The following is a 20,372-nucleotide window of genomic DNA, read 5'->3' as shown; positions in this document are numbered from 1 at the left end:
GGGGAAAGTGCTTTTGTTGTCGCTGGCTTTACGCCTTCGGTCCCTGCGACTTCGCCGTTTTATCTTTGCACAACTGTATAATCCCCTCCGGAGAGTACGTACAGTGTTCTTCAGTAGCGTTTATATTACAGAATCTGAGGCGCGAACTCTGAAAGCAGTCATAAAGTATAATTCTGAATAATAGCATGCAGTTTGCGTAGTGTAGTTACTTCATGGCACTATTTAGGACTGAAAAGAGTTGCGCGCAGAGCTTTCGGTGCTGGAAGAGAAACATGGATGGCGGGGGGCAGCGATGGCTTTGAGGAATTAAGGACAAATATCTTCTGTTATCGTCGTTGGTCTCCTGCACAATTGGTTTTACGGAATAACGTTACTGCATTTGGTAGGTAAATCTCTTTCATTAACAAATATGTTTTACTGTGGACTTTTTAGCGATTCGGAAAACAAGGTAAGTTTTGCGAACTATTGATTGATACACTTTGTCCTGTCATATGTTTATGTATGTAAGTGACTAGCATATAAACTGGATATACATGTATGTTGATAGTTTTATATTAAAGAGTTGAGTCGTAGAGAGAAAAAAAGAGTCTGTAACCGGAGTGAGCCAGCCATTGATCCAATCCGCCATAAATATCAATGAATGCATTTGAATCTATCTTGAATGGACTTTGTATTGCCTATACCAAACTGTGTTTCTTTTTATGAACTGCCAAACTACTCTGAACAAACGGGCAGTTGATATTTTGAACATTAAAGACTTTGGTGTACCCATGTTCTTAATTAATCAGTCAGTAATGCCAATGTTATTTTCAGTGCTCTAGGTGCACTCTTATTTTCATCTCAGAATTTGCCACCATTCACTGTTGTCAGTTGTCTAAACTGTGATATGTATTTCCTTACGAAATACTGTAAGAGATTGAAAGTGACATTCTAGAGAAAAATCCATATTTGCATACATAATAATATATGACTCGCTGCTATGTGACACTGGTTCCATTCCTTCCAGTGACGCCCATATTTAAAGACCCATCTCATCTGTTCAGTGCAGTTAGCCAGTTTCTAGTGTGAATCAGTCATATTTTATTCATGGTCCTCGTTTGTTAGATATGCCAGGCACTTTAATCTGGTTAAGGGCACTCTAGTGCTTTGCTAACATATTTATTTATGTCTGGTTTCAGTGATTTCTTTTAAGTGCTCCACTTTTTTATTTTCAAGTGTTCTAAATGTTTTTACCTGAGTCAGGTGAGGCCCCTCACAGCTTTTATGGCACCTGACATGCTGTTTTATGTGCTCGCATTACCACACTATTGGAAGGGGAAGGTTAAAGTTCTCTCTGCGGCACTTCAGATGTACATGCTTTGGACGCGTGACGTGCCCTTGTCAGAGCTCTTTGGGCAGGACTCGGTAGCTGTGATGGCCCCAGGGTCCCCAGCCACCGTGGCCCCCGCTGGGCCAAACATCTCCTTGTTGCCCGAGGCCCCACTGCTCATGCCTGAGCAACCCATCTTCCTCATGACCAGAACAGCGCAAGCTCTGTCTGGTTTCTTTGTGTGGACGGCACTGCTGTTCACCTGTCACCAGGTAAATGTCTGCCTTTATTATCTTCCTTAATTAATGAGGACTTAGTCTTTTAAGTTAAAAGACATTTTTATATGTGTATAACAGAAACCTAATCCTCTTCTTTATAGAAATGAAGACACAACAATTGAAGTATATAATTTTCAATTTTTATAATCAGTTTATTTTGTATCAGGTTGAAATTAGGTTTACCGTGATAAAAGTGGACAGTTATTGTAAAAATGAATGTAGAATGGTAAGGTCAATAACTGTTTGTATTGATTGATTGTCAAACCAAAAAAAATACAGCTTTTAAGTCTAATAAAGTAAGTCACCTGCTGGATTGATTTAGATTGTGAATGTGAACATACACACCGTTCTCCCTTTCAGATCTACATGCACTTGCGCTACTACAGCTCTCCGAACGAGCAGAGACACATAGTGCGCATCCTCTTCATCGTGCCCATTTATGCCTTTGACTCTTGGCTGAGCCTCCTCTTCTTTACCAACGACCAGTACTATGTCTACTTCGACACTGTCAGGGATTGCTATGAGGGTAAGGTTCAGCTGTGTTTGTGCTGTTTGAAACTCGTGTGGAGATTGTGGCAAACTCGAGAGCCCCCAGGTTTGTGTGGTTTTCCACGGTTGTTAGACTTTATATTAGACTGCAGTTTGTGCTCAGAGCCTGACTCTAAGGCCTGATGCCTATTTGTTCTCATGTTGTTCTTGGTCTGCTGAGAATACTTTGCGAGTGACGCCTGTTTCATAGCAACAGTGTTTAGCTAGCCTTTATGTAGGGGCTACAGAGTAACTGGCTCATGGATAAATGAATGGACTTGCGCTTTGACATCAGTCTAGTTCATTATTAGAACAGCAATGGAGTAAATTAATTTTAAATTGAAATAACGTTAAAAGAAAATTCTATTAAATTTCTGATTAAATCCATTTTTCTCTATAGCTGGTTTAGAAGTGCCATTTAAGGCTCACAGTGAGTGGTATAATACTGAAATTAATTTTATTATTATACACTTAGTTCCTGCCATCCTTACCTTAAAACTGCTTTCTCTGAAATAATATTGATACGTTTTCAATAATCTTGTCTTTGGCTTGACATTGTTTGAATGCCAGGTGACCAGATCTGTAAGATGAAGTCATCCTTGCTGTCAGAGGGGTAGTGTTCCCATACATAGGGGGAGGGGGGTTGAGGGAGAGAGACAGACAGACACCCACCCCTGTTGAGGGGTGTGTCTGTAGAAGGTGAGACAGAAAATCTGTCTGCATTAACAAGTGCGTCAGCTGCGCTCTTTTGCTGTCTGCCTCGCCACACAGTGGCGGCCAACCACACGGGCAGCCCTGTCCCCTGAGAATTGCTGGTGGGTGGGTGGGTGTGTGTGTGTGTGTGTGTGTGTGTGGGTGGGTGTGTGGGTGGGTGGGTGTGTGTAATGTAATATAATATACACTAACAGACCATAAGACAAGGGCAAATTGAACCCAGGGGGCAGGGACGGTGTAGCGGACATAGTGGTGAGGCTGCTGTGTTCACTTAATGGTTGGGAGAGCCCTGCTCCTCCATGTTGTGCATATTATTGGGCCTCATATAGACAGCAGGGGATGCATGACGTTGTCATGAGTTGGATTAGCAGGACGAAGAGGCAAACGCCATGTGGGAAGCAGAGATGTTTTCTCTTGATTATTCATGTCACAATTAATTTGTGTTTAGAATGACTGACTGTATGATGATGATACTTCCTCTTTAGTAAATGTGTATTCCAAATAACATTTTGATTGGCTAATGGGTATTTTGAAATATTTGTGGAATTCAACTTTTTAATTGTATTTTCACTTCTAAATCTTACCTGCAAAAATTTTTAATTTACAAATGATAGTCATATTATATCATATATCATGTAATTGTTTACATTCAAGCGGCAGAGATAACGCACATTATAGATTTCCATGTTTATATGAATGAAGTGTGTCCAGCTTTGTGTGAAAGATTAGGTGTCAATAAATGTGATGTTGGCTTAGGTTTGGTAATTGCTTTCAGAAATGTAGCTAGAAGATGAATTCTGGGTTTGGTTCCAGAAAAAAAACGCATATTTTAATTTATGATCTAGATCAGTAACCTCATAAGTTAAAAAGGCTATTTCTGTTCTGGTGTGAACTCTTTGTCTCGCACTTTAATTGCTCTGCTAAAGCAACCGTCTTGTACTCAAAATCATGGTGCACACAATGGGTGAGGGAAGACTTCAGTTATAAATTTAACACACATGGGCAGAAGATTAAAATATGGCAATGGCCATTAAGAAACAAATGACCCTCTCCGAACGTTATGCATTCATATGTAATTCACTAACAGTCATCACGCATTAAAGTGCCATATGCAAACTGGGGCCATTGGGTGTCTGTCTGCTCCAGCTTAAGCAGACATTCGATCTAGTGGCTGACAGACTCATCCTGTAGTTACAGAAATAGTACAGAAGCGAGACACACAGGCATTCAAAGAACAAGGTATTCAAGAGTATTCAAAGAACAAGGTCTGCTCTAACCGAACAGTATCCGACCATAAAAGGACTCTCTTGCTGTTCACCTCTCTACTCTCAGCCCTTCCACATCGCTAGGGTAAATACAGTCAGTGCCATCTTCACAAGAGTTCTGCGCATATAGAATCCGATGCTAACTATAACAGAAACATCAAAGGTCAGATTCCTAGAAGAGTTATTGAAGCATAAACAAAAACAGGTGTGTGTGTGTATGTGTATATATAGCGAGATCTCCCACCAGATTTCTAAGCATTGTTTACTTGTAGATTGCGCTAATGTGGAATTGTGTCTCTCTCACTTTCTTTGCTTCTCAATTCAGCATTTGTGATCTACAACTTCCTGAGCCTTTGTTATGAGTACCTGGGAGGCGAGAGCGCCATCATGGCGGAGATCAGAGGGAAGCCTATCGAGTGAGTCTTGCACCCTCTCAAATTCTGTTGCTTTTTGTTACGAGCCAGTGTGTTGCAATTGAGAGGCCAGTTCTGTGTGTGTAACATCAGGCAAAGGCTTTCTCTCCAGTATATAATGTTTCCTTTGATGAAGGTCCAGCTGTGTGTATGGGACTTGCTGCCTTTGGTCCAAAACGTACTCCATTGGCTTCCTCAGATTCTGCAAACAGGTTAGTCTGTATTTTCTCTCTGGTTTTAAAATGCATTTAATAAACATTTTAGCTGATTACAGTGACCTTCAACCCCACTGCTGCCCTCAGGCCACGCTGCAGTTCTGTGTAGTAAAACCTCTGATGGCTGCGGTCACCGTCATCTTGCAGGCCTTTGGGAAATATCGGGATGGAGACTTCAAGTACGTGGTCTTATTCAAATACCATAACGCACAATCACACAGAAAAAAAATAAAAAGGCAAATACAGTCTCCATTTTAAAAAATACCCTGGCTCACTCACACTTCCTGCCCTCTGTTCCTCCTGTTACAGTGTAGCCAGCGGTTACCTTTATGTGACCATCATCTACAATGTCTCTGTCAGCCTGTCCCTCTACGCCCTCTTCCTTTTCTACTTTGCTACGCGAGACCTACTCAGCCCCTACAGTCCCGTGCTCAAGTTTTTCATGGTCAAATCCGTCATCTTCCTCTCCTTTTGGCAAGGTGAGTCGGTGTTTTTCCTCCCTCACCTTCTCGCTCGTGGGAGACTGGTGTCTTCCACCCACTTTGCTCCTATCGCCTCTCCAGGTATGCTCCTGGCCATCCTGGAGAAGTGCGGCGCCATCCCACAGATCAGCTCGCCAGAGGTGTCGGTCGGCGAGGGCACCGTGGCGGCCGGTTATCAGAACTTCATCGTCTGCGTCGAGATGTTCTTTGCAGCACTGGCCCTGCGCCACGCCTTTACCTACAAAGTCTACGCGGACAAGCGGCTAGACTCTCAGGGTGAGGTGGAGGCAGGAGTTGGCAACGCCAGCCTTGGTTTTTAGAGCCATCACTGAGCTCTTTTGCACTGCTTTTCATTGTTTAGATCACTTTGATTCAAGAATCCTCTCTGTGGAACTTCTGCCACAGCTCCTTTCTTCTGATTGGCTTACTCTCTTCTTCCTTCCTCTTCCTTTTTTTTTTTTTAAACACTTCTCTTCCATCCCTTCTGTCTTACGCCCACTTTGTTCCGTCCATCAATGTTAATTTTTACCCCTTTTATTTCTGCTCCTTCTCGACTCTCGGCACTCGCTTGCTGGTTGCTTGCCTGGTCACCCCTTCCCAAACTTCTCTTCCTCTGGTGCGGCACTCTCTTTGGGTCCGTCGGTTCTTCTTCCCTTTCATGCTGCCTAAAGGTCCTGCTCAAACATACGGTAGGCCTACAGTCTATATGCATGTTGTGTCGCTGGGCTTGTAATCTCTCTGCTATGTCCATTCTTATTTCTTGTTTCTCTCTTAACTTTTCTCCCAGGACGCTCAGCCCCTATGAAGAGCATCTCGAGCAGCCTTAAGGAGACTATGAACCCTGGGGACATGGTTCAGGATGCCATCCACAACTTCTCGCCAGCCTATCAGCAGTACACCCAGCAATCCACCCTGGAACAGGGCGGCCCTGCACCGCCTCTGTCCCGGAACCATAGCTCGCTCAGTGCCAGAGACAACGAGAAAACCCTCCTGCTTAGCTCTGATGACGAGTTTTAACTCAACCATAGCCGCCTTTAGACATCCAAATATGTACGGTGGATTCTGTGCTGCAGTGGCATAGTGGTTTGGTGTGGCTGGTTATCTTAAGGCCATATCATTACAGGATATGGCAACTAGTCTAATGATTCACATGTTGAAAATTGCTAGAATATTAGATTTATTGCTACTTGTTGTTGACCTAGTAAAACAATGAGAGTTTAGAGAGCAGTTTGGTATGCTCTGCCTTGCAAGTTGTTTAGTTTAGGGGATATATAACCTAACTATATTTTAAAGTCATGAATAATTTTTAGGCAATATTTATATCTTAATAAATGGCTATGAGCATTTGTCCGCTTTTATACTTGAACTGTTATGACTTTGGGTTCTTTCTGGTTGTGTTCACCCATAAAGAGAAACCAAAATCCCAGTATAACTAAATTTATAAATCTACTGCCACCACATTTAAGTGATATTTAACAAACAAACCTTGCTTGCTATGTTTAAGCTCAGTTTTGTGTCAGACCGACAGTGTTTACAGATTCTGCAGTGTGATGTACAGATTCTGCCGTGTGCTCTGATCTAACAGCATGTGACAGCTGTCTTGAATGTGGTCTCATTCTGGCTGCTGTGCTAGGGACAGAGGAGGATGTTAGGAGAGCAGCAGTTGATGGTACAGTTACAAATGAAGTGAAACCTGCTCTTCACTCCCATAAGGGTGAGTGCTCAGACTGGATTGTAGGGCAGACTGGATTAACTGGGGCATTACTCACGGCTAGAGAATAGCACAGGCTTTCATAAGTCTGTCGGACAGTAGAACGCTACGTTAAACCCACTATCTGGGTTAGATGTGTTATAGATATGTGGTGTAGTGTAGGATTTATTTAATGCTGCTTAGTCACAAAAATAATCTAATGTAAATCCCCAATATATTTTAATTACATGGCATAAATTATGATATAAATGTTTTTGATGGAAAATGAACCAGTTATGGTAGGCTTCTTCATTATTTCCACTTCTACAATATTTCACACAAGTTTTGCAGAGGGCGACGTTGATATTTTCCATTCTTCTCGCTTGTGCTGTGTCACTCTCTCCTGTTGGCAGCACTATACCATTACAGCCCAGCTGGGGTCTAATTCTGGGCCTTATTGTTCCTTCAGAATGCAGGAGTAAAATATTTAATTCTTATATTTCTACAGAAGAGGCCAGTAAAAATCTCTGTCTACATCAGCCAAGCATAAGCATTTGTGGTACTTAACGTTTATTTAGCTTTTGGTGTGTTTAATACTTTCTGAAAATATCTATTTATACATTAAAACAGGTCCCAGTGTTCCAAAGGTGCTGCCATATTTAACATGATGCTCTATTCAGAGGGCAGTCAATTCAGGTCATTTGCAGTCTTTGTTGTTTGTTATACACACTTTTGAAAGCTAATCTCAAAATTATTTTTAAATGTCACAGAGAGAACCCCATATAACATTACTAGAAAATATTTAAAGGCACCAAGTAATAGCAATTGTAGGACTCAAACTCTTTATTTTTACATTTTTAATGCTATTGTATATTATTCTTTAACAGATCATGCTTCTATTTTTACTTAGGATGTCCAACAAAGTTACAAAATAAAAATAAGGGTTTTGTCTGTAAAAATAGATATTTGGTCACCTGTTTTTACTGCCTCATTTTCTTTTAATGAGCACACACAAATGTATGTACAATATATACATTTATTTCAATTAATGGTATAAAATAGACAATATATTTACTTTACCATAGAAAAATACAGGTAATAAATACAAACAAGACTTGTGTTTTGCTATGTCACAAAACATCCAGCATGTTTAGAAACAAAGCACAATGAGTGTGATATTACCCAAGTCAAGGGCCTGTTGATATTAACAGTGAAACAGATATGTTTAATGGGAATCAGCAATAAAAATGGTTCATTCTACAAATATCAATTCTTCTACAGCATATTACTTATTTTTTTCTGGAGTTAGTAAGGCTAATAGTTGGCAATCTGTCAACCATGGGTTGATATCACATATAGCCACAAGCCATGTTCCTTCTGGCACTTCCAGGACACACCTTTCTCTCCTCTGTGGACCTTCTTACAAGTCTCCTGCCTTCCTGCCTTCTTCCTGTCTTTTGCCCCTCATCTATTCTCGCTCCTCTCATATGATACTCCTTAAACTTCCTGCTGTACATTGTCATTATAAATACCAATCATTCTATGCTTAAATACAAAAATACCATTAAAAACAAACCACTGTACTAGTACAAACAGGACCTTCACAGATACTGAATCATTTTCCAGTAAAAGGGCCTTATCCCTAGGTATAGCTTGGTGTCCCCCAGTCCTCGATACAGAACCCCCCCCCCCTGCATATTTCACTGTTTTCCTAAAATACCTGATTCAACTCATCATCTTACTAACAAACCTGACATAAGTTTAAAACAGGCAACGTTAAAGCAGACGCGTTGCAATACCGTGTAGAACAGGGGCACTCCAGAACCAGAATGGGGAAACACCAGCATGGCTAAACTGCTCAATAAAACAGTGAACCCTACAAAAAATCATCCATTACAATAATCAGACACAAATATCCCCAAACTAGTCACACATAAGCAATATTTGGAAGTAAAATCACAGCACTCATTAGCTTTAAGGTCTTCATCTTAAATACAGATTAAATAAATCTTGATGTTGCAGATTAGGTATTTAAAATAACAAATATATAGGAATGTATAAAGAAACTTGCATTGACATGGCATTCTACTGGTCTGTTCCATTATTCTAATTAAAGAGCATTTTCCAGCAAATTTTCCAACTTATAAAAAGTTGGTAGTCAAAGATAAGTCAATCAGATAAGTCATTACTCCAGTAAAGAAGACCTGTACAGACTACATACTAATGTTAGACCAAAACCATGTAGCTAATCAGTATGTCTTCAATCTAAACCACATGTAAACAGACCAACAATAATCAAATCTTGCTTATACTGGCTAAATTCAGTATAAATGGTTAACCATAAACCAGGAGATCCACGTCAAATAATATTTTGCTCCAAAAACCCAATTATACTTTTAACAGAGGCATAACAAATATTATGCACTGTACTATCATTAACTTGAGGCATAGTGGGATACAGACCAGCCTATAGGATGTTTACAAATTAGTGGAATTCACAAACACACTGTGAATAAACTGCACCAGTGGCGTAAGATGGTGGAATAATATACACGGAATAGTAAGAGAAGAGGGGAGAGGGAAACAAACAATATAGCTGACTTCAGTGACAGAGCTATTAAATAATTTCTTATCTGAAATGTTTGCCAGTCACCAGGGATTCACTTCTGGTCCAGCTAAAATGGTCCACTTGTTGCATCTGGTCTGTTGCATCTTGTAGCATGTTGTGTACCTTTACGCTTTGCGTGTATATATATATATATATATATATATATATATATATATATATATATATATATATATATATATATATGCATATATATATATATGCATATATATATATGCATATATATATATGCATATATATATATGCACACACGTGTGTGTGTGTGTGTGTGTGTGTGTGTGTGTGTGTGTGTGTGTGTGTGTGTGTGCACGCGCGCGTGTGTGTGTGTGTGTGTGTATGTGCATATTGCCAGAATGAATGACCCTTAGGCTGCCTCTTGCTCTCTGGGGGCGTGGCCCTGCTGGGGGCTCTTCACAATTGTGATAACGGAGGCTGTGTTGAGGCGGGGGGCCGTGGCCAGGAGGCCACTCCCTCCAGACTCCAGACCCAGGGCGAAGCGCTGCAGGGCGGCTAGCCGGGCACCCAGGCCCTCCAGCTCCCGGCGCATACCAGCATTCTCGGCGCCCAGCCGCTCCACCTCTCGCTGCAGCTCCTTCTTCTGCTGCTCGAGAGCCTCACGCTGCGACACACGCTTCACCCGGCAGCTGGCTGCATAGCCACGGTTCTTCAGCGTGCGCCGCCTCTGCTTAAGCTTCTGGATCTCCTCCCTCGACAAGCCGCGCAGGTGCAGGTTCAGCTCACGCACCGACAGGGACATAAGCTGACTATCGGACAGCACGGGAACATTCTCTCCACACTCCCTCTTCACCTGCAAAAAGGACACAATAACAGAAATGATGACCGATTCTTTAAGAAAATAGACATACAGGTGCCACATCTATGTGCCATGAAAACCTTTGTTTCACAAAACAGGCACTTTTCTGTAAAGAACCTGTATGTGACTGTAAAGAAATAGTGCATTAGTCAAATCTGAAAAACATGATGACAGAGCAATCCATAAATGGAGAGAATGTCTGTTACCTTGAGGGCTTTGCTGGCTCTGCCATCTGATGTCATTGTGTTTTGTTTTTCTGAAGCCTGTAAATATCAAGTTAAAAGGTGCACTTGAACCTCACAGGCAGAATATAATAAGGCTCAAAGTTACAACAGAGAATGCTCACTACTTTTAAACCCAGGACTAGTCTATTACTAGAGAAAGTGCCCTGAGATGACAACAATCAAGGATTGCCACCGGTTTCAGATAAATTCATGACAGACCAAATATGTTTTTTTACCTAGCATAAAAATGTATAAGCAAATTTAACACTGTTCAGGCATACCAACACACTCAATTGTCTATGATAAGTAACAATCTACCAAGTTGTCAGGGCGTTTCTTATAGCAGTAAAGCTGCTGAAACATACGGCCACTGGTTCTCATGTCATCTCTAGAGACAATGAGAATCCGCACATAGACTGCATAATGCTGGGAATATTTCAATGGCCCCGTTTTCTGTCAGTAGTCCAACTCAAAGCCAAAATTAATCACCGCGCTTTGCTGACCAAGTTTCACCAAATACGAAAAGCATGGGAGGTACACACGCATCATGTCAGTATGTAGAACCACGGGGCGCACGTCTATACCGACCGTTGGGCTTGGAGTCACGGTGATTCAGCACAACTCTTGTCCGAACGGCCTCCGTATATTTACTCAACTAGCGTCAAGTCACAATGCAGTCGGCGACTATAATCGTTCACCTAACGCTTCCCAGTTTTGCAAGAACACGCAAGTGTTACCACCGCTGTTGAGAACTATCTGTCTAGTCAATAAAGCCCACTGTATATTTGACAAGGAAATTAGAAAAAGGAAAAAGAAAACATGGTTTATCATCAAGTGACACTAGTGGCAAGATAAGGAAAACTAGCCTATGCTAGCAACGGTAGTAAGGAAATGTTAGATAAAATACACGATTTTTACTTAAAAGTTACGTTAATGTATCATTTTAATAATCTACAATCAATGAAACGTACTGTGGCCTTCATTTTCTCTGCATTTTATTTTAGCTAGTTATAGGATCCAACAGCAAAGTAAGCAAAATACAGCTAGCGCACTGAATTTATCGACGCAAATAACCCAGCTATATTGACAGCAGACCACCGACATGTGCACATCGCTGTCCCCGGTAGCGTTTGCTCCTTCAGTAGTGAACATTTAACCAGCTAGGGCTGACTGGTAATAAACCAGAACCGTGTACCTTTATTACAGCTAACTGGCCAGCTAGCTAGTAAACACAGCATAACCTACCGAACAAAACTAGCTTCGTAGCTAGCTAATTAATTCGCTAAAACGGGCAAACAAATTACCAGTCAATCGAAGGACTTCTAACATGCCAAATAATGTACACAAAAAAGAAAAACAACGACGTGCCCGGCACGTTTGACGTGTTAGCTGTGTAGCTAGCGAACCTACGTCAGATAGCAAGATAGCTAGTCAGCTAGTCAGGATTAAGGGGTGGGCAACTCACACCAGCGATGTTGTAAACAAACGCCGAAGAAAATGTCTTGGCTCGCGTTTACTTGATATTTTCCACCCGTATCGTAGCCGTGTCACAGACACTCGTCGACGTTACTCGCCTTTAAAAGCGGAAAACCTATATTGACGCGATTCTACAACTTTAAAGAGCGCCACGGCTCTCCGCCTGTTCCCGGAATCCGCCACTCGCCGTTCGTGGGATCCTCTCATTCATAAAAAACGCGCGATGACGCAAGGGTTGAAGAATGAGGGAGGGGCCTGGGCGCCCCCACAGCCCGCCGGAGGCTCGTCGACAACAGAGGAAAAGGCACATTTTAAGAGAAGGTTATGGAATGAAAGAACGAAATCAGCAATAAATTATTATATAAATATAACGATTGAGACTTGGACACAAAAACTTAATTAGGCATGCTAATGTACAACACACGAAAAATAAATATGGACATAAATGTACAAATATCATATTTATTCTAAAGTAATTCATTATTACCATTTAAGAAATATTTTTATAATGTTCACATTTAAATTCGCATTTCCTGCTTTGACAATTTACTGTAGTGATACATGGTGTCCATATTCCTATATTCTTAATTTGGAATTATATGGCATGGAATTCATTCTGTAAACTTGTAGCAGTGTTACAAATTAGTCAGGACAGTAGGATAATTGTTGGAGCATGAATTGATTGAACGTCAGTATTCAATAAATATTTATTTAATCAGCTTGTATTTTACGTCAAACAGAATAATTTGCTCAAGTAAATAAAAAGATATTTTCTTCAGTTTGCAGTTACTGTGTATAATTATATATATATATATATATATATATATATATATATATATATATATATATATATATATATATATATATATATATATACACACATACATACTCATATTATACATACACACACACACACACACACACACACATATATACATACATATATACATACATACACACACACATACAAGTATTTCGCTGGACCGCCTTTAGCTTTGATTAGGGCAGGCATTTGCTGTGGCATCGTTTCCACAAGCTGCTGCAATGTCACATTTATTTCTTTCCAGAGTTGCATTCGTTTTTCCTCCCAAGCTCTTGGATCGATGTTGGGATATTTGGACCACTGCGCAAAGTCTTCTCTAGCACATCGCAAAGATTCTCAGTGGGGTTCAGGTCTGCACTCTGTGGTAGCCACTCCATGTGTGAAAATGATGTCTCATGCTCGCTGAACCACTCTTTCATAATTTGAGCCCGATGAATCCTGGCAGTCTCATCTTGGAATATGCCCGTGCTATCAGGGAAGAAAAAACTCATTGATGGAATAACCTGGTCGTTCAGTATATTCAGGTGGTCAGTTGACCTCATTCTTTGGGCACATAACGTTGTTGAATCTAGACCTGACCAACTGCAGCAACCCCAGATCATACCACTGCCCCCACAGGCTTGTACAGTAGGCACTAGGCATGATGAGTGCATCACTTCAGCCGTCTCTCTTCTTAGCCTGATGCGCCTATCACTGTGGAACAGGTTAAATCTGGACTCATCAGACCACGTGACCTTCTTACATTGCTCCAGAGTCCAATCTTTATGCTCCCTAGCAAATCAAAGCCGTTTTTGCCGGTTAGCCTCACTGACAAGTGGTTTTCTTAAGGCTGCAGCTGTTTAGTCCCAATCCCTTGAGTGCCCTTCGCATTGTGCATGTGGAAATGCTCTTACTTTCACTAATAAACATATCCCTAAGTTCTACTGTTTTTCTACGATTTGATTTCACCACACGATTACGATCATTAAAAGTTTTTTTCCAACCACATTCCTTCCTTGAAGATTATGTTTCCCCACTGTCCTTCCACTTTTAATAATGCGTTGGCCAGTTCTTAACCCGATTTTAGTAGTTTCAGCAATCTCCTTAGATGTTTTCTCTGCTTGATGCATGCCAATAATTTGACCCTTCTGAAACAGATTAACATCTTTTCCAAGACCACAGGATGTGTCTTTCGACATGGTTGTTTAACAAATAAGAAGCTACTCACTGCATCATTTAGGGTTAAATAACTTGTTGCCAGCTGAAACATAATCACCATGCAGTAATTATCCAAGTTTCAAGTTTCAAGTTTGGTTTATTTGTCACATACATAGTCATACACAGTATAACTCGCAGTGAAATGGTTGAGAGTGCTCTGTCCAAACTGAGGAAAAAGAAAACAGGGTTGCATAGAGAAATATAGAATATATTAACAATGTATGTGCAATATATGTATATTATGATTATATACACAATGTACAATGTATATGGTTGTGTGTATATATGTACACAATGTACAGAATGTACAGATCCATTTTGTAGAATAACATATTTAGTTTTTATGTTACAAGGTAATTGAATATATATATATATATATATATATATATATATATATATATATATATATATATATATATATATATATATAGATAGATAGATAGATAGATATAGATATAGATATAGATATAGATATAAATATAGACACACACACACACACACACACACTGCCTGACAAAAAAAAAGGTCACCACCTGGATTTAACTAAGCAAATAGGAGGCTGTAACATAGCTATATATATATATATATATATATATATATATATATATATATATAGATAGATAGATAGATAGATAGATAGATAGATAGATAGATAGATAGATAGATATGAGAGAGAGAGAGATATTCAAAATTGTAGTGAAGTACACAAGAATACCATAAATACAGAAAGATTCGGACAGAGGTCCTTCATCAGCTGTGCAAGCAAAGTCCATTTGTTTTATTTGAGGTTCCTGTCGATCTCAACAATGAAGTCTCATGCAGTTAAGAAAAGAACGTCATTCCATTTCATTTACTGATTAAATCTTTTTCCATACGCTGCAAGATCATAACCTTTCTCGCTTGTTTCAAGATTCAGAATGTAATGCCCGTAGCATAGTAGTCCGCTCTTGCGATAGGGGGCGCAATTTTCTTTTCTCGTAATGTGGAGAAACAGTCGTGAAATGTGTTCCTTTATTCGTCGCACATGTAACCGAATTGACCTCCGGCTTTTGCACAACCAAATGCGTGCGTTTTGGTAATTTTAGGAACTGGTTATCAGCGGTGTAGAAATAGAAGTAAAAACAAAAAACAAAAAAAAAAACAAAACATACGAGTAAATAAAGTGAATTCTTATAGCGTCAGCTTCTTCACGTTGAGATAGAGTATCTAGGCATCATAGATAGACATCATTAATGTCCGGACTCCAAGTGCTGTCTCCCGATACGGGCCCTGTGGCAACGCGGCCCCCCGAAGACGAAATTGAAGGAGATGATGAGGACGAAGACGTAAGTTTGGAAACTTTTAGCCCAGCTCTGTGAATTGGATGCTGCGACCAGGCTCCGTTTACATTCGGCTCGTTTTTCTAGTTGCATTCGTATCGTTTTTTTTTCTCTAGCTAGCTGGCGTGTGTTGCATTTCGCCTGCTACTCGCTATCTGCTAAAACCTGTTAAGCTACCTAGCTACCTCGGTTGTTTTTTTTGTTTTTTTGTTTGTCGTTACTGGCGATTTTGCATTCCTGAAGCTTTCAGCAAAGGCTACTTTGGCTGCTGTATTGACTCTGCAAGTTACATGCAAACCTGCGATTTAATGTTATCTTTGCACGCAAGGTCATTTACTCTGCCGTAAATGGGTGGTTCCAGAAATCACAGGGGGTCTGATGGTCGTATCGATTATGTGCATTACCGGCGAATTTATTGAAATCCAATATAGTAGATAGAATCGGCGCTTAAGGTTCAATATGCTTAAGGGTTTGCTTTTCTTCCAGCGTCTGCTGTACAACTAATCCACCTCTACATAACATCCTTGATAAAAAATTATGGAAAAAAGTTAAACAAGCGAATCACTGCAAAAAAAGGCTTTTCTTTCCTGTAGTGGCCACAAACAGCCAGTGCCACTGTTCATATTCATTAAAATGGGTGGGGAATTCACTCTGGAGGTTTTGGAATCACTTACCTTAGTCTAGTTTATAAAACTTCATTGACAGTTCATGTAACCCAACCAGAACTCCAAGCAATCATACCCTGCATAACATGTTGCATGAGAGTCCAAGGACCAGTAAACAAAACATTACACACTCAGATTTTGGCTAATAATCTGGTTCAGTGTGGAATGTCATAACATGATTGGCAAGTCTCTGTGTTTGTATTGTTGTGGTTGGGTTAAGATACCCCGTAACCTTTCGATATCCAATTATGCAGGGCTTTGTTTCAGAAATTTCCCCTCAATTTTGATCCTCCTTTGTTTTGCAACATGCTTTACATCCTGGTGATGTTACGGAGGTGGCATTACTGCCTTTCATGGCAAAGGCCTCACATTTGTCCAGCACCTCGTTATTCATATTTTTGTTTTCTACTACTCTCAGCTGGATGAGACCTTCCTGGAGAGGTTGTGGGGGCTGACGGAGATGTTCCCAGACACACTGCGCTCAGCCGCAGAAGTGTCTGCGAATTGCTCACTGTCCGTAGGAAAAAGACTTTACAGGTGAACTCCTGTCTCCTTGTGCACTTCTACCTGTAGATGTGCATGTGTGCTTGAGGTCATTCTTTTATTGTTTTAGCTGCAACAGTTTTATAGTCTGAGAAGTGTTCATCACATTGCTGATCTCTTTTAGTTTTTCCCGTGCTGCACTCTGGGTGGGCACCACTTCGTTTATGATTTTGGTTCTTCCAGTTGTCTTTGAGACAGAGAGGCTACAGCTGGAACAGCAGCAGCTACAACAGCAGAGACAGGTAGGGATGAGCGACAAACTTAGATTTATTTCACAGTGTTTGTATATGTTTGTCTGCTTTGTGTTTTTAGTTAAGGCAAATTCAGATTTTCAGTTTTACTTGAGGTTAGGAATAATTATTCCCTAAACATTGTATTTGCAATAAGTGTGGTGACAGCCATTGGGGATCTGTAATAAACAAAGCTGTTTTTTCTTTTATATATATATATATATATATATATATATATATATATATATATATATATATATATATAAACACATACATGCACGTATGTATGCATATATATGTGCGTTGTAAATACACTTAAATATATAGAATGGTTTGTACATAGCTGCATGCCTTCCTTTTTGTATTATTTTTGTAATGTTTTGTAATGACTTATTTAATTAATAATGGTGTATTGCTACCACACACACAGATTTTATTAGGGCCAAATGCTGGTATGTCTGGTGGAATGCCTGGAATGATGCCCCCTGCTCCTGGAAAACTCTGAAGAATCTGCAGCTCTTAGTGGACCTCTAGGAGACGCAGCTTGGTCAACATATTACAGAACTTATGTGAATTGGAGAAGAGTGAATGTACTTTCCAAAGAGCTGCAAAAGAAGTTTCCTGGTGCTGTGTTTCTTGTTCAGTGTCTTGTGTAATATTCTGAGCACAGAAAATGCATCATTGTTATAGCTCTGTTATTACATGTCTTTCTGAAAGTAAAACGGTGACAGTCAGAGTACTTTTTGTGTTTGTCCTAAATGCATACATAACGCCAATATAAAATCTATTTTATTTTAACATTTGGATATTAAGTGCTCATTATGAAAATTGTCTAATGGATTATAAAGATAAGTTGGATGCATTGGTGGATCTGAAAGATGTAAACATCCACAGGTTCAGATTGTTGGAATGAATGTCTGGTGAAGTTACTGTTTACCAACAATGTCCTATACAGATGTGTTTTAAATAAGATCATTTAAAGTAGAAAACTGTCAGAAGCTATACATTATAAGAAGTACAGTTCACAGTGTATTTTGTTTAATAATGGTCTCAGTAAAATTTCTTACTTGTGACTGTCTGGCAATGAGGAATAAAAAAAGATTATGAACTTAAAACCATGATGACCTAATATTAAATGAAGGCCATAGATGACATGGTTTGCTTGCAGAATATTTATAACTTTATTCTTTTTTTATTTTTGTTATGCAACTTCTTTCAACTTTTATGGAAAAATCATTCACTTCCACTCCTTCAAAAAGTCTGTATATTTGAATTGTTTGCAGGAATTTAATAAGGAAAACAGCTCACTTCTATTTAATGTTTATTGCCAGTGCTATGACTAGGAAAGTAATTTGTTATGACTAGTAAAGTCATTTCATAGGAGGTTTGGACATACACAAATAAATGTAAATGGGTAAGCTGCAAATAACATTTGTGATGGTCTGCTGTAAACCTTAAAAAAAACAAAAAAAAACCTTCTCCATGTTAGATTCTGTCTTACTTATAATGCCAAAAACGAGTGTCAGACTCCGTTTCTTGATTCCTAGTGTCCAGCACAGTTCACTCATTTCCCTGCTTAAATGTTGAATAAATCTTTTAACAGATGAGTCAGTTTTGTTTGAGCAGGGACATCACCATCCTGAGCTAGGCTTAGGCCTTCTAACACCCGAGTTTAGAAATTTTAAATTGGGTTTTGTGATCTTTGTAGCTTTGTCTAGGAATTTGACAATTTGCCCGCAACCTAGATACTAGTTGTTGAAGAGAATGTCATTTTAGCAATTTGTTAGTTGAACTGCGTTGACACCTAGCCTCCAGCAGGGACCGTGGAGACTGCGCTACTGAAAACATCAATCTGAAAAACGCCTCAATAAGGACCTTACCCGATTAAACAGCGCTAAAATATTTTCAAATGTAAAGTCCCAATTCATTAGGTGGCCCTTCGCTTGCACAATTAAAGTCACATTTTTCTAAGATACACGTTCAATGATGTTGCGCATCCCATCTAAATGAAATGATGTAGACGTATCCATGAATTTGTTTTATTTAGGTGTTAACCGGCACTTGAAAATGAGTTCGACACGCGCGAGCGCTGAGTTGGTTAGATAACCACATAGTCAAGTAATCTTAGGTTTTTGGTGTCTCTCAACATAGACATCAGTTGACGGACTTTTTAATTCACAGGTAAACTACTGCTACCGATGTTTTTGACAAACGGAGGTTATTTTATTAGTGCAAAAACACAGGGATGGCAATAAAGTCGGAAGCAAGCGTTAATTAGCTAACGTTAAATAAATAGGTTAACCTAACCTAGCTATCTTAGTTTAATTAACGTAACGCTGGATGTTTGTAACTAGAATTGACAGATACATTAAATTGGCCATGGGTGTCCTGAAAAAATCTGTTTTACTTATTTTAACTTACTTTCCCTTGATAAATTTGTATTTTCGGCTTTTTATAGCATGAAAACAGCCGCGGACCAAGTTGTGGAAGATGAGGCGGGGTACCAGGATGATGAGGTTGTGTAGCTATAACTGCTAGTTTGCTAGCTTCATACATTCCACTAATGTAACCAGGTAATAAAGAAAATATTCTGTGTGTTCATTTTTATTTTGCAAACCACAGGAATCCTTCTTCCAGGACATCGATCTCCTACAGAAATATGGCATTGTGAGTTAAATGGGAGAGTGTGTGTAAGCTAACTAACTTTTCGGTTATAAGCCTATCCGGTCGGTCTGAGGGAAGGTGTATTCGACACCAGCCCAGTGCATACCTCTGCCTGAGGTAATTGTGTTAGCTGGACAAAAACAACATTCTGTTCTTCAATTTCTTCTTCTTCTTCTTATTCTAATAGCAAATGTTAACCCGGAATAGTGTGTTTGTGATTTTTTGTGTTTTTGGTAACGACCCGGCAAAATCGAGGTTTTTCCATAGTGAAATGTTTATAAAGGTAAGTCACATTCGGTCATTTTCGTAGAATATACGAATCGACCTCCTTCTCTCCCTAATTCCCTCAACCAAAACTACATGGACAACTAAACTCATAAGCCTAAACCACCCGTGGCCAATTACCCATCAGACGAAATTCCCCCCACAGGCAAATAGTCCTCAAGCACAACTACTCCACAGCTAAATGACCTCTTATCCTCAACTATCCCACAGCCAATTATCCCAATAACCCCCCAAAGACCATCAACAACTACTCCTTCAACCATATTGGCTTCAACAACTACCCCCCCAGCTAAGTAGCCCCTCAATCACCACTACCATAACAGCTAAATAACCCCTCAGCCTCACATCCTTTTATTTTCCTTCTCTCGTTTTTAAAGTTTATTCTTTCATTCATCCCTTTACCCTCCCATAGGAATCCAGTGATTTTGTAATTCCTTCAGCTGTAAAGATAGAACAACTAAATTTGCTGTACTGATTGAACTAACACACCCAATTACCAAACTACACTTCAGATGGATCGTACTCGACTATCCACACCTTCTGTCCTTTCATTCAATCCTCCAGCCTTCAACAGAAACCAATGGATTGTATAACTCCCATAGTTTTCAAGCT

The 20,372-nt window shown here is 39.8% G+C and overlaps 4 protein-coding genes across 10 annotated transcripts in view; 3 read left to right on the top strand and 1 right to left on the bottom strand.

The window, feature by feature from the left end:
- Positions 1-32: 32 nt before the first annotated feature.
- On the top strand, positions 33-9,485 carry tmem184ba (transmembrane protein 184ba). 5 transcript variants are annotated; one of them, XM_027006014.2, is made up of 10 exons: positions 33-382; positions 1,348-1,581; positions 1,948-2,113; positions 4,420-4,510; positions 4,644-4,719; positions 4,810-4,901; positions 5,032-5,201; positions 5,286-5,480; positions 5,876-5,893; positions 5,992-9,485. In XM_027006014.2, the coding sequence occupies exons 2-10, from the start codon at positions 1,348-1,350 to the stop codon at positions 6,219-6,221; spliced, it is 1,272 nt and encodes a 423-aa protein (XP_026861815.2). In that variant the 5' UTR covers positions 33-382; the 3' UTR covers positions 6,222-9,485. The 5 variants fall into 5 exon arrangements, with proteins under 5 accessions (XP_026861815.2, XP_026861816.2, XP_035389308.1 ...); XM_027006015.2 differs by having other exon boundaries at positions 1,315-1,581; XM_035533415.1 differs by having other exon boundaries at positions 33-386; positions 1,315-1,581.
- Positions 9,486-9,793: 308 nt separating this feature from the next.
- On the bottom strand, positions 9,794-12,224 carry maff (v-maf avian musculoaponeurotic fibrosarcoma oncogene homolog F). 3 transcript variants are annotated; one of them, XM_035533416.1, is made up of 3 exons: positions 12,024-12,224; positions 10,541-10,597; positions 9,794-10,328 (listed from the first exon to the last, which is right to left on the bottom strand). In XM_035533416.1, the coding sequence occupies exons 2-3, from the start codon at positions 10,574-10,576 to the stop codon at positions 9,885-9,887; spliced, it is 480 nt and encodes a 159-aa protein (XP_035389309.1). In that variant the 5' UTR covers positions 10,577-10,597; positions 12,024-12,224; the 3' UTR covers positions 9,794-9,884. The 3 variants fall into 3 exon arrangements, with proteins under 3 accessions (XP_035389309.1, XP_035389310.1, XP_035389311.1); XM_035533417.1 differs by having other exon boundaries at positions 12,133-12,224; XM_035533418.1 differs by lacking the exon at positions 12,024-12,224 and adding an exon at positions 11,147-12,013.
- A 2,845-nt stretch (positions 12,225-15,069) lies between these two features.
- tomm22 (translocase of outer mitochondrial membrane 22 homolog (yeast)) lies at positions 15,070-17,963 on the top strand. Its single transcript, XM_027005979.2, has 4 exons — positions 15,070-15,379; positions 16,457-16,575; positions 16,706-16,823; positions 17,242-17,963. The coding sequence occupies exons 1-4, from the start codon at positions 15,287-15,289 to the stop codon at positions 17,314-17,316; spliced, it is 405 nt and encodes a 134-aa protein (XP_026861780.1). The 5' UTR covers positions 15,070-15,286; the 3' UTR covers positions 17,317-17,963.
- A 986-nt stretch (positions 17,964-18,949) lies between these two features.
- dmc1 (DNA meiotic recombinase 1) overlaps positions 18,950-20,372 on the top strand; it is an 11,671-nt gene continuing 10,248 nt past the window's right edge. The window contains exons 1-3 of the mRNA XM_027006083.2: positions 18,950-18,992; positions 19,270-19,327; positions 19,434-19,478. Coding sequence (XP_026861884.2) covers positions 19,271-19,327; positions 19,434-19,478 — 102 coding nt within the window. The 5' untranslated portion in view covers positions 18,950-18,992; position 19,270. The remainder of the gene's footprint in view (positions 18,993-19,269; positions 19,328-19,433; positions 19,479-20,372) is intronic.

Source organism: Electrophorus electricus, chromosome 14, assembly GCF_013358815.1.
Source record: "Electrophorus electricus isolate fEleEle1 chromosome 14, fEleEle1.pri, whole genome shotgun sequence".
In the NCBI taxonomy this organism is placed as follows: domain Eukaryota; kingdom Metazoa; phylum Chordata; class Actinopteri; order Gymnotiformes; family Gymnotidae; genus Electrophorus; species Electrophorus electricus.
The sequence above is the reverse complement of the archived record's forward strand: the minus strand, read 5'-3'. Positions and strand labels throughout refer to the sequence as shown.